At 40.1% G+C, this 13,608-nt stretch overlaps 1 protein-coding gene across 1 annotated transcript; it reads left to right on the top strand.

Annotated features, from left to right (window-relative positions):
- Positions 1–5,040: 5,040 nt before the first annotated feature.
- On the top strand, positions 5,041–11,014 carry LOC111375112 (probable polyamine transporter At1g31830). The gene is made up of 2 exons (XM_022997901.1): positions 5,041–5,283; positions 9,349–11,014. Exons 1-2 carry the CDS (start codon positions 5,095–5,097, stop codon positions 10,786–10,788), a joined length of 1,629 nt encoding a protein of 542 aa, XP_022853669.1. The 5' UTR covers positions 5,041–5,094; the 3' UTR covers positions 10,789–11,014.
- Positions 11,015–13,608: the final 2,594 nt, after the last annotated feature.

The following is a 13,608-nucleotide window of genomic DNA, read 5'->3' as shown; positions in this document are numbered from 1 at the left end:
GAGCCTGTCCGACTCGGTTAGGAAAAGCCTGAGGCGAAAACTTTTGGCCGAGCAAAAGCTCGACTTGGCTCGAACTCGTAAAAAAGCTCAATTATTTTAATCGAGTGGAGCTGAAAGTTTTAGGCTTGGGCTCAATTCGATTCTACTCGACTCATTGACCTTTCAAATCTTGTGTATAGTATGATTCCAATATTCCTTTCAGATTTTTTATATAAGGATTTGACATATATAAATAAATAATTGATTGGAGCAGGATAGACTCAACGGCCAGACCCTTTTTGTCCTAATCCCTAAGGACATATGGATGACATGACCTTTATACAGACCAAAACAAGGCCACGGCGGTACATTATACACTCTATGTTTGGTTGAGCTTAAAATTTATAATGATAAATCTACTTATAAGTAGTTATTCCATAAAATCCATAATAAAGAACTTTCAAGTCGGTTTGAACTTTGGTGAATGGTTCACTAATTAATTGTTGAATACAATTATGATGCAAAAAATATGAGCTAGCGAGGTTCACTGATTACTTGTCTAATGAAGCTGTTCAAGAAAGATTCGACACATTTTGATTAATTAGACAATTAATAAGCATATCACATTATCACCTAGGTGCTTAGCATCCGTGACTATTGACCGTTTACTTTTCTTAAGTTAATACTCGATCCGATTCTTAAATTAAGGTATCTAAATATATGTTTTTATTTGGTACATATTTAAGATAATACTCGATCCAATTCTTAAATTAAGGTATCTAAATATATGTTTTTATTTGGTACATATTCTTTAAAACTGATTTCAAAATTTATTTTTCACCATACATTCTTTCAATAACAAAATATTTTTTATGAATTCCTATATATATATTAACTTATCTACATCAAACAAACCCCACCACCTTTACAAGATAAAATCCAAGGGAAAGGGGTCCCCGGAGCATAGTCTAGTAGTGCAAAGGACAGTAGTGATGTTATCTCACGCCTTACTGGCAGCCGCAGTGTGAAGGTTCGATTCCTAAAACATGGAATTGGACTCCTTGTAGGCGCAGTGTATAGACAGCTCTTGTTCCCTGTCCCGTTGGAGTACATCCCGAAATTTATCTCCCTCACAAAGCTTTAGGGACGAGGCGATGAGAACCCTCAAAATTGGGATTCAATCTTTTTTTTTTTTTTAAATCCAAGGGAAAGGTCATTTGTGCACCAAAATTGTACATCATCTTTGACATCACCCAAAGTCGGTACGATATGATTGGTGAAAAAAATTGTGCACTTTTAAAAACTGTTCAATAGTATGGTGTCACGTGACACAATGTAAAAAATGATGTAAATATAGAATAATTGTTTTCACGACCCTTTCCCCATATAAATATACTTTCCTTTATCTTTCCAGCACTGATTTCAAGCTTTGCGCCTTAAATATATTTTAACTTATTTACATCAAACAAACCCTATATTTGAAAAGGACTTGAGCAAACACACTCTAGAGTAAAACAAAACCCACAACCTTCACAAATAAAATCCCATATATTGAACAGTACGTTTCACCAACCCTTTCCCCATATAAATATACTTTTCTGGTTGGAGCAGCCAAGTGATGTAATACCCAGAGGAAGGGTTGGAGCAGCTTGGGGATGTAATAACCATGGAGGAGGATCCCTTTGGGGAAGGAGTAAAAGCCATGTGGGAACTTGGGAACCAACAAGGGCACAACCTGCGGTTTACCTCCCCTAGTCACTGAGGGGCCGGGGGCTAGAGGTCCAGGATTTAGTCCGGCTAAGCTGGGACCCCTGGGTTATCAAAAAAAAATAAAAAAAATCCCATATATTGAATAGTACGTTTCACCAACCCTTTCCCCATATAAATATACTTTTCTGGTTGGAGCAGCCAAGTGATGTAATACCCAGAGGAAGGGTTGGAGCAGCTTGGGGATGTAATAACCATGGAGGAGGATCCCTTTGGGGAAGGAGTAAAAGCCATGTGGGAACTTGGGAACCAACAAGGGCACAACCTGCGGTTTACCTCCCCTAGTCACTGAGGGGCCGGGGGCTAGAGGTCCAGGATTTAGTCCGGCTAAGCTGGGACCCCTGGGTTATCAAAAAAAAATAAAAAAAATCCCATATATTGAATAGTACGTTTCACCAACCCTTTCCCCATATAAATATACTTTTCTGGTTGGAGCAGCCAAGTGATGTAATACCCAGAGGAAGGGTTGGAGCAGCTTGGGGATGTAATAACCATGGAGGAGGATCCCTTTGGGGAAGGAGTAAAAGCCATGTGGGAACTTGGGAACCAACAAGGGCACAACCTGCGGTTTACCTCCCCTAGTCACTGAGGGGCCGGGGGCTAGAGGTCCAGGATTTAGTCCGGCTAAGCTGGGACCCCTGGGTTATCAAAAAAAAATAAAAAAAATCCCATATATTGAATAGTACGTTTCACCAACCCTTTCCCCATATAAATATACTTTTCTGGTTGGAGCAGCCAAGTGATGTAATACCCAGAGGAAGGGTTGGAGCAGCTTGGGGATGTAATAACCATGGAGGAGGATCCCTTTGGGGAAGGAGTAAAAGCCATGTGGGAACTTGGGAACCAACAAGGGCACAACCTGCGGTTTACCTCCCCTAGTCACTGAGGGGCCGGGGGCTAGAGGTCCAGGATTTAGTCCGGCTAAGCTGGGACCCCTGGGTTATCAAAAAAAAATAAAAAAAATCCCATATATTGAATAGTACGTTTCACCAACCCTTTCCCCATATAAATATACTTTTCTGGTTGGAGCAGCCAAGTGATGTAATACCCAGAGGAAGGGTTGGAGCAGCTTGGGGATGTAATAACCATGGAGGAGGATCCCTTTGGGGAAGGAGTAAAAGCCATGTGGGAACTTGGGAACCAACAAGGGCACAACCTGCGGTTTACCTCCCCTAGTCACTGAGGGGCCGGGGGCTAGAGGTCCAGGATTTAGTCCGGCTAAGCTGGGACCCCTGGGTTATCAAAAAAAAATAAAAAAAATCCCATATATTGAATAGTACGTTTCACCAACCCTTTCCCCATATAAATATACTTTTCTGGTTGGAGCAGCCAAGTGATGTAATACCCAGAGGAAGGGTTGGAGCAGCTTGGGGATGTAATAACCATGGAGGAGGATCCCTTTGGGGAAGGAGTAAAAGCCATGTGGGAACTTGGGAACCAACAAGGGCACAACCTGCGGTTTACCTCCCCTAGTCACTGAGGGGCCGGGGGCTAGAGGTCCAGGATTTAGTCCGGCTAAGCTGGGACCCCTGGGTTATCAAAAAAAAATAAAAAAAATCCCATATATTGAATAGTACGTTTCACCAACCCTTTCCCCATATAAATATACTTTTCTGGTTGGAGCAGCCAAGTGATGTAATACCCAGAGGAAGGGTTGGAGCAGCTTGGGGATGTAATAACCATGGAGGAGGATCCCTTTGGGGAAGGAGTAAAAGCCATGTGGGAACTTGGGAACCAACAAGGGCACAACCTGCGGTTTACCTCCCCTAGTCACTGAGGGGCCGGGGGCTAGAGGTCCAGGATTTAGTCCGGCTAAGCTGGGACCCCTGGGTTATCAAAAAAAAATAAAAAAAATCCCATATATTGAATAGTACGTTTCACCAACCCTTTCCCCATATAAATATACTTTTCTGGTTGGAGCAGCCAAGTGATGTAATACCCAGAGGAAGGGTTGGAGCAGCTTGGGGATGTAATAACCATGGAGGAGGATCCCTTTGGGGAAGGAGTAAAAGCCATGTGGGAACTTGGGAACCAACAAGGGCACAACCTGCGGTTTACCTCCCCTAGTCACTGAGGGGCCGGGGGCTAGAGGTCCAGGATTTAGTCCGGCTAAGCTGGGACCCCTGGGTTATCAAAAAAAAATAAAAAAAATCCCATATATTGAATAGTACGTTTCACCAACCCTTTCCCCATATAAATATACTTTTCTGGTTGGAGCAGCCAAGTGATGTAATACCCAGAGGAAGGGTTGGAGCAGCTTGGGGATGTAATAACCATGGAGGAGGATCCCTTTGGGGAAGGAGTAAAAGCCATGTGGGAACTTGGGAACCAACAAGGGCACAACCTGCGGTTTACCTCCCCTAGTCACTGAGGGGCCGGGGGCTAGAGGTCCAGGATTTAGTCCGGCTAAGCTGGGACCCCTGGGTTATCAAAAAAAAATAAAAAAAATCCCATATATTGAATAGTACGTTTCACCAACCCTTTCCCCATATAAATATACTTTTCTGGTTGGAGCAGCCAAGTGATGTAATACCCAGAGGAAGGGTTGGAGCAGCTTGGGGATGTAATAACCATGGAGGAGGGTCCCTTTGGGGAAGGAGTAAAAGCCATGTGGGAACTTGGGAACCAACAAGGGCACAACCTGCGGTTTACCTCCCCTAGTCACTGAGGGGCCGGGGGCTAGAGGTCCAGGATTTAGTCCGGCTAAGCTGGGTTATCAAAAAAAAATAAAAAAAATCCCATATATTGAATAGTACGTTTCACCAACCCTTTCCCCATATAAATATACTTTTCTTCTCGTTCTAGCACTTTAAATATATTTTAACTTATTTACATCAAACAAACCCTATATTTGAAAAGGACTTGAGCAAACACACTCTAGAGTCAAACAAAACCCACAACCTTCAAAAATAAAATCCCATATATTGGCCCTCCAGGGCACATCCAAGTTGGCGGAACAATCACATTGGGGGGCTCTGGAACCAAGTGTGGGGAGTTCGATTCCTGGTTGGAGCAGCCAAGTGATGTAATAACTAGAAGAAGGGTTGGAGCAGTTTAGTGATGTAATAACCATGGAGGAGGGTCCCTTTGGGGAAGGAGTAAAAGCAATGTGGGAACCTGGGAACCAACAAGGGCACAACCTGCGATTTACCTCCACTAGTCACAGAGGGGCCGGGGGCTAGAGGTCCAGGATTTAGTCCGGCTAAGTTGGGTTATCAAAAAAAAAAAAAAAAAAATCCCATATATTGAATAGTACGTTTCACCAACCCTTTCCCCATATAAATATACTTTTCTTCTCGTTCTGGCACTGTCACTGATTTCAAGCTCTGCGCCTTATTTCTTTCCCAAATGGTGCCATCAAAGCCAGAAACAAATGGTTCACCAGTTTCTGAAATGCAAAACTCCATAGAAATTTCAAGTCCCCAAAAATTAGCAGAAAAGCCTGCAGCCAATGGTAATGCAACAGCACAAGGCGTTCCTGGACCAGTTGCAGCAGATGATTCAATACAGAGTTCACAGAATTCCCCACAACCGCAGGTAATTAATTTGTAGATTCATAACGTGTAAGTTTTAGTGTTTTATTTATCCTGTTGGAGAGTGGGGTGGGGTGGGAGTGGGGTATGTACAAAGCTTTAGTTATCCTGGTAGGGTAAGTGGTAGGGTGGGGGTGTATAGCACCATTTCTGGATTTGTGCGTGATATTCTTGCCTAGGGGTCAAGCTAATTTTATTCGTATCGTTCCAATTTTCATATATACCCGAAGGGATGGATGAATTATATATGGTTTATACAATTTTACTTAATTAATCTAGAGTCTATTTTTTTAGACGATTAGATCAATCTAAATGACAACGAAATTCATTGCATAATTGCCCCAAAAATCTAGTGTATTTACTTTGCTATCCAATTATGCCTCGAGGGTCCTAGTGTAAGTCCGCGATAAGATGTCAAGACAACAAATGCCTTTAACTTGTGTTAGTCGGACCTCAAGTATCTAACGACCCAAAATTTAAAATAAAATTAAATGTTTAATTATGTAATTATTTAAATTATGGTTTATATAAATATTATACGGTCTTTAAACTGGCTCGACTATGTTTGAGGTTATCTTATGCGGAATTAGATATCGTAGTGGACTCGACTCGAATTTATTTTACATGCTTTTGCTATTTCATTATGTTGATTTCCTACTTCATGATTATTTCCAGCACATTGTTGGTTAAAGGTAAAATTTTTAATTTCTTTTTCAAAGAGAACCAATTGTTTAAACAACGGCCGTGGCATAAAATATAATTAGAAAATTCTTGAGTAAAAGCATTGTTTTGATTAAAGCAGACAGCACTTAAGAGTGTGGACATTATTGATATACAAAAGTATAGAAGGTTTTCAGTGTACAAATTTGACTTGTGAATTGTTGATTGTAAATGAATAATAAACTTTAACGAGCTGGACAGACTTGTACAAATATATAGTTTTGAATAGTACTTTAGGAGAATGTGTTATTAAAAAATAAAAAATAAAATTTAGACTTACATGCAAAATATTTTATTTTATAAATGTGTGGTTTTTGTACAGAATCTGGGCTCTCACTTGACCCGAGCCTTAAATATGGATGATAAAACATTTTAGTTTGTAGAGATTTTTTTTTCTACCTTAAGATATATGATTGAAAATGGTCTTAGAGAAAAATGATTTTTAAAAAAATATCTTCCAAACAATGCCCTTTTCATGTGTCTTGAAGTTGGAGGACGAAATTGTCATATTACTTAACATTTGTTCTCCAATTCAACTAAAAGCCGTGTGCAATTTTTAACAATAATATGATTGATTTGGGATGCAGATTCATAGATTTAAATGAAGAGGAGACCAAAATCATTTTTTCGGTCGATGAGCTCCACGTAGAAAATTGAGAAGTCTAAGCTTAGTTTACCTCACACATCTAGGGATTATGTATTGGCACTAGAATCATGTTAACTATTTACTTACAAGTTGATCAATAGATAACGATGAGAGATTATAACTCGATTTTAAAATCAATATTCTTAGAATTAAAGAGTCGAACTAAAAGATGTATGTCAAATTGGATAGAAATGTACAAATATATATTAATTAATTACATATATTGATGTTTGGGCCAAGAATCATTACTAAAGTTGATATCTTTTCACGCTTATATGACTTTCACTAATTCTCTAGTAATAATGTGTTTAAAAAGTTTGGCCGTGCAAACTATTTTAAGTAGTAATTAATTTGATGGGGTCCGTAAAAGTGCGCATGTGACCACTCATTTTACACGTTATGGCTGACAAGCCTGACTTAATACCACAAAGAATTATTCATTTCACGTGCTTTTTAATATAAAATTCTACGTCTTCAATAAAAAATAATATTATGGTCCTTAGTTCTGTTGGTGTTGGTGGGTGGAGTTGACGGTGGATTAGGAATGGATTGGGCGGTGGATGGATATGAGACATTCTACAATAAAAAAATTTATTTGATAGAAAATGCACCATACAGGTGCTGCGTTGTATGGATTCTGTGAATTATAGGGAATAATTCGGATGGATATAGGTTGGGTATCATTAATTTTGAGTTACTTAGGATGGTGAGAATCGAGAAAAGAATGGCATAAAGGGTTTTTGAGATATTGAATATAGCAAATATCTATTGATTGGAATTTTTGTCTCGAAATTTTATCTTGATATCGTATTTTTATATGTTAAAATCACTGTGTTTATATTGGAACCTCTCCAACTGGGCTAATCTTATGGCCCATTCAGGCCGAGAAAGCATATGGGCTATAAATTACGCTTATGGGCCTTTGGGCTGTGTAGGTTAAATACTTTGATAGTCATCATACTTTCAAAAATTATCATTTTAGTTATTGAATTTTGTTTAGAAGACATGGTATCTTGTTACATATTCATTAAGAATTAGATTTTTATTTTATTTTATTTGAAGCCTTATGTAAATATGATCTGCGTGAGATGTCATTAATCAAAACATGTCACTTCTACAATTTTAGTTTGATAATCACCATTTTAATGAGAAAAGCTTTAATGAGATGGTTATATAAATTCAGGACACAGAGACGTCCGAGATGGTAAGAGAGAAACAAAATGGGTGTGCGTCGTCGATGTTTCACATTTTAAGTGACTTGAGATTTGAGATGTCGGGATTTGAATATACAATCCTATCACATTTACTTATGAGATTGTCCTATCGAAACTTCTCTTATCTAAACATGTTGATTATCATCAAAATTTTCAGACTCTAACTTATGTGAACGTTCACAAGTCGATTGTTTATTTACAAAAAAGTTGTAGTATTCCCAAAATATGCCCTAATGTTGAATTAACTAGTACCGTGTTTGGCAAAACTTAAATTATAAGTTAAACTAATCAAACATATTTTTTATCTATATATTTCATATGATATTTAATTTACTACCCACTCTCTTATTATCACGTATTTCATAGGATTCATAGATATTAAACAAGTTGATAGTGACTTAACTAAAACTAATATATAACTTCAAACTACTATCAAAGTTACAAAAACTCAGTGACCAAAATGACATGTTTTTAAACGTTTGGTGACCGTATTTCTACCTCTCCTTTGTACCTTAGTGATTTTCTTGCGTGGAAGCACTCACGAAAGAAATTTGCCACTGTTCCCCCATGAATCCTCGAGCCATGAAAGGCTGAAACAAACAAAAATGGATCTTATCCCTTACGCAACATTGATGCATGTATTCATACCTGCAAACGCTTGGGGCTTACTTTTAATTTCAGTTCTACAATGACACAAATGATTTCTTCTACTTTCGGTTTATGGTCTTTCTCTCTATGAATTCTGCTTAAAATTTTCTGCTGTGGTTTTACTTTTAGATCTCAATAACGGGTTCCGACTGATATGTTAGGCAAAGATTTTTAGCATATTTTGACTATTTCGTGTTTGACTAGGATGTTCAGTTAATGAACTAAAATTCATTCAATTCGTGTTTTGCACTTTCTGGTGTCTTTTTTCAATTTTTACGAATTTTTCGAGGAGCCCATTTCATGGTATGACAATATGTATTGTTAGTTTATATTTAGATCTGTCTGTTAATTTCTAGCTCCCTTCCCATAGACTGATATATGATGCATGAAATTTAAATGGAATTCATTTCTTATTACTGTGAAGATTGATTTTTTATTTTTTTTCCTTTCTATTGATTTTATTTATAAGTATTTTAAGTTAGATTTATAGTAGTTTTTTAAAGAGTAATTTTATAAATAATAGTTTTTTATGTTTAATAAAGATTGTGTTTTATTCTGCAGAAGATTAATGTTGTTCTTACTGATTTAATTTATGTCTTTTAAGATGTATTTTTGCTGTTAATAATGTAGAAATATGAAGTATAGCTTTTTTCCTTTGCATATTTCGATATTGAAAAATTACGTTACAACTATAAGGTTTGAGTAAATTTCACAATCTTCTTATTTACAGCAGGTTATAATTCTTTACAGTAACATTGCAACTGTCTAATAGATACACCTAAATTTGCATTAGTGAGAAGAATACAATTTTGCTATATTGATATTTTGACAATGAATGCAGAAATTTAGGGAAACAGGGAGTACTCAAACTTCTATTGCGATGGGGGAGTATAATGGTGCTGAGTATATACGTATTAATGAAGTTCCTTCTCCCAGGGTAAATCGCGGTAAAAAAATCTCACTTTTACCTCTGGTTTTCCTCATATTTTATGAGGTATCGGGAGGACCATTTGGTGTTGAAGATACCGTGAACGCTGCTGGACCTCTACTAGCTCTTGTTGGGTTTTTAGTATTCCCATTCATATGGAGTATACCAGAAGCTTTAATAACTGCAGAGATGGGCACTATGTTTCCCGAAAATGGTGGGTATGTAGTGTGGGTTTCGTCAGCTTTAGGACCCTATTGGGGTTTTCAGCAAGGTTGGGTGAAATGGCTAAGTGGGGTTATCGACAATGCCGTTTACCCTGTCATGTTATTAGATTATCTGAAATCGGGGATACCTGCGTTAGGTGGCGGTCTTCCAAAGATACTAACGGTGTTGGCCTTGACGATAGCCCTAACTTACATGAACTATAGGGGTTTGACCGTAGTGGGATGGATAGCTATTCTACTTGGGATTTTCTCGATACTTCCTTTTGTGGTTATGAGATTCATTTCGATTCCAAAACTAGAGCCTAAAAGATGGTTAGTGGCGGATGTTCACAATGTGAACTGGAATTTATATCTGAACACTCTATTTTGGAATCTGAATTTTTGGGACTCTATAAGTACACTTGCAGGAGAAGTAGAAAATCCAAACAAAACTCTGCCAAAAGCTCTGTTTTATGCATTGATTCTAGTTGTTCTTGGGTATTTCTTCCCTTTACTGACTGGTACTGGTGCTATTCCACTGCAACGGAATTTATGGACTAAAGGTTATTTCTCAGACGTCGCAAAAATTGTGGGCGGAGTATGGTTGAGATGGTGGATTCAGGGAGCTGCGGCAATGTCAAATATGGGTATGTTTGTGGCAGAGATGAGCAGCGATTCTTTTCAGCTACTCGGTATGGCTGAACGAGGGATGCTTCCCGAGTTCTTTGCCAAAAGGTCTCGTTATGGTACTCCTCTTGTTGGGATACTCTTCTCAGCTTCTGGTGTGGTTTTGCTTTCATGGCTGAGCTTTCAAGAGATGGTAGCTGTTGAGAATTTCTTGTATTGCTTAGGAATGATATTGGAATTTATAGCGTTTGTGCGGCTAAGAATTATAGCCCCTACCTCCCCTCGGCCTTACAAGATACCAGTTGGAACAATTGGGGCCATTCTAATGTGCATTCCTCCAACCATGTTAATTTGTGTAGTCTTGTTCTTCTCATCGCTCAAAGTCTTGATTGTAAGTCTAGTTGCTGTTGCAATTGGACTTGTAATGCAACCATGTCTCAAGCATATTGAGAAGAAGAAATGGCTTAGATTCTCCACAAGTTCTGATCTTCCCGATATGCATGCTGCTAGCTGCTACTCGTGAGAACGATTCCTTAATTGACTGATAAAGTTTCATATGCGAGCAAGTTGATCTTCTGTGGTGCAAAGAAAATCGCGTTGGTGGTGAAAGTTGATCGCGGATGCAAAGTTTCTTTTCAATTTTTAGCTGTTGTGCCCCCCTCCTCCTCCTCCTCCTTGTATGCCTTTTCATTTATGAGAAATAGATATTTGAATAGTATTTGGAGCAATCGATTGTAGACGTTTGAACTTCGCTTTTTAGCTATTTGATCTAGCAATGTAGACTTGGGTCAGGTTAGGATGGAACATTTGTTCCACAAGTTGTCATGGATGGCCTTTTCAAGCTTCCATGTTGCACGTAGTAATGCATCACCAAGATGCATACAAATTCTTGGAGGGCCAAATAAAATTGTATGTGGATGAAATGGCTAAGGTAAAGGAGGAGGCCAACGTGGCGAGAGAGGAGGCAGTCAAAGATTACATTGCCAACTTCCACAACACTGAGGAGTACAAGAGCTTCAATGTCTACTGGAGGAATTATGCCTATGCTAAAATGATGGAGAGAGCTGAGGAACTCTTCCCAAATCAAGACCTGTCACAGCTGAGGTCGGAGTTTGTAGATGAAGTGCCTAAGACCCCAGCTGATGAAGTGGCTGGGGATGAGGCAGCGGAGGCAGAAGAGAGTTCTGATACTCAAGCTGCGGAGGTTCCTGCTGTCGAGGCACCTCCGCCATCATCCGAGGCTTAGGATAGTTTACTTTTCAGTTAATTTTGATGTACTGGCCTCAGGCCCTCCTTTTGTAACATTGAAGATCAATATAATCTTTTTCATTCAATGTTGTTCTTCCAAGTGCATTGGCCTCGTTAAGTAATCACACTTAAGATTGATTGACGAATTAAATAACCTTGACTTGATATCCCAACTCCAATCACTTAAGTAAATTGTACTCAAGCCACACAAGCCATGACTGATATTGGACTTAAGCTAGTAAATTATACTTAAGCTTAATAACTGTGACCTGAATAGATCTTAATACTGGACCGTCTTCCAGCTGAATTGAGAACATTGCTATGTCTAATCGAGTTGCGTGAAGCCCGTAGTGGTTGGGCCTTGTGAATCTGGGTAAAGAAGTTCGATCCTCGTTGAGATTTCTCCCCTTGGCTTTCAGCCTCGTCAAAGGAAGGCAAGTGGGGTGCGCCTCGGAGTTCAAACGAGTTGGCCTAGAGATGGGACGTTGACCTCTCCTCCAAGGTGACGACGCTTCCCAACATGGTAGATGGTTTATCCATGTTGAGGCTTCTCCCAGTGGCGTTCAGCCTCGCTAAAGGGAGGCAAGTGGTATGCACCTCGGAGTTCAAGCAAGGTGGCCTAGAGATGAGATGCTGACCTCTCCTCCGAGGTGACGACGCTTCCCAACATGGTGGATGGTTCATCCACGTTGAGGCTTCTCCCAGTGGCGTTCAACCTCGCCAAAGGAAGGCAAGTGGCGTGCGCCTTGGAGTTCAAGCGAGGTGGCCCAGAGATGGGACGTTGACCTCTCTTACGAGGTGACGAAGCTTCCCAACATGGTGGATGATTCATCCAAGTTGAGGCTTCTCCCAGTAGCATTTAGCCTTGCCAAAGGGAGGCAAATAGCGTGCGCCTCGGAGTTCAAGCGAGGTGGCCCAGAGGTGGGACGCTGACCTCTCCTCCGAGGTGATGACGCTTCCCTACATGGTGGATGGTTCATCCATGTTGAGGCTTCTTCTAGTGGTGTTCAGCCTCACCAAAGGGAGGCAAGTGGCTTGCGCCTTGGAGTTCAAGCGAGGTAGCCCAAAGATGGGAGCTGACCTCTCCTCCAAGGTGACGACGTATTGCGAGACTTGAGTTTAATCATGGAAATGTTACATGAGTTGGGAAAGATCGTCCAGCGAGGTAGTACATTCATTGATAATAGATTCGGAGGTGCTCAATGCTCCATGGACGGGGTTGTACCTTGTCGTTTATGTCTTCAATCCGGTATGTCCCAGGTCAGATCTCCCCCTTGATTCTATACGAGCCTTCCCAATTTAGACCCAAAGTACCGGTGCTTGGTTCCTTGGAGGAGAGGAAGACTCTCCTAAGGACCAGGTCGTTGATTCGAAATGACATCTTCTTCACCTTTGAGTTGAAGTACTTGGTCATCTTTCTTTGATATGTGGCGAGCTTCAGCTGGACGTTATCTCTTTTTTCCTTAATAAAGTCGAGGTCGAACCTCCGGAGCTCATCGTTTGTTATTTCACTAAAGTGAAAACGTCGTGGAGATGTAAGTCCGACCTCTACGAGGCTCATTGCCTCAGTTTCGTATGCCATGAGGAAAGGTGTTTCCCTTGTGGGGGTCCTTGTAGTGGTTCGGATTGCCTAAAACACTTGTGGTAGCTCATCCACCTAGGCCGCTTTTGACACATCAAGCTTCCTGTTTCAGGACATGTTTGATGGTCTTATTCACAGTCTCAACTTGGCCATTTGCTTGTGGGTGTGGAGAAGTGTTTCTTGATGCCAAGTTCTTCACACAAACTTCTGACCTTCTTGTTGTCGAACTGTTTACCATTGTCTGAGACGATTGAGTAAGGAGTCCCAAACTGGCATATAATGTTTTTTCCCAAGAACTTGGAAGTGTTTGCCTTTGTGATTTTTGCCGGTGGCTCAACCTCAACCCACTTTGTGAAGTAATCAATGGCCACAATTACAAAGCTCGCGCCTCCTCTGCCTTTCGGTAGAGGACCTATGAGATCCACACCCCACTTCGAGAAAGGCCAGGGGCTGGAGACCGTGGTCAAATCTTGCGATGGTTGTCTTTGGATAGGAGAGAATCTTTGGCATTTG

Source organism: Olea europaea, unplaced genomic scaffold (genome assembly GCF_002742605.1).
Source record: "Olea europaea var. sylvestris unplaced genomic scaffold, O_europaea_v1 scaffold134, whole genome shotgun sequence".
In the NCBI taxonomy this organism is placed as follows: domain Eukaryota; kingdom Viridiplantae; phylum Streptophyta; class Magnoliopsida; order Lamiales; family Oleaceae; genus Olea; species Olea europaea.
This window is presented reverse-complemented; position numbering and strand designations above follow the sequence as displayed.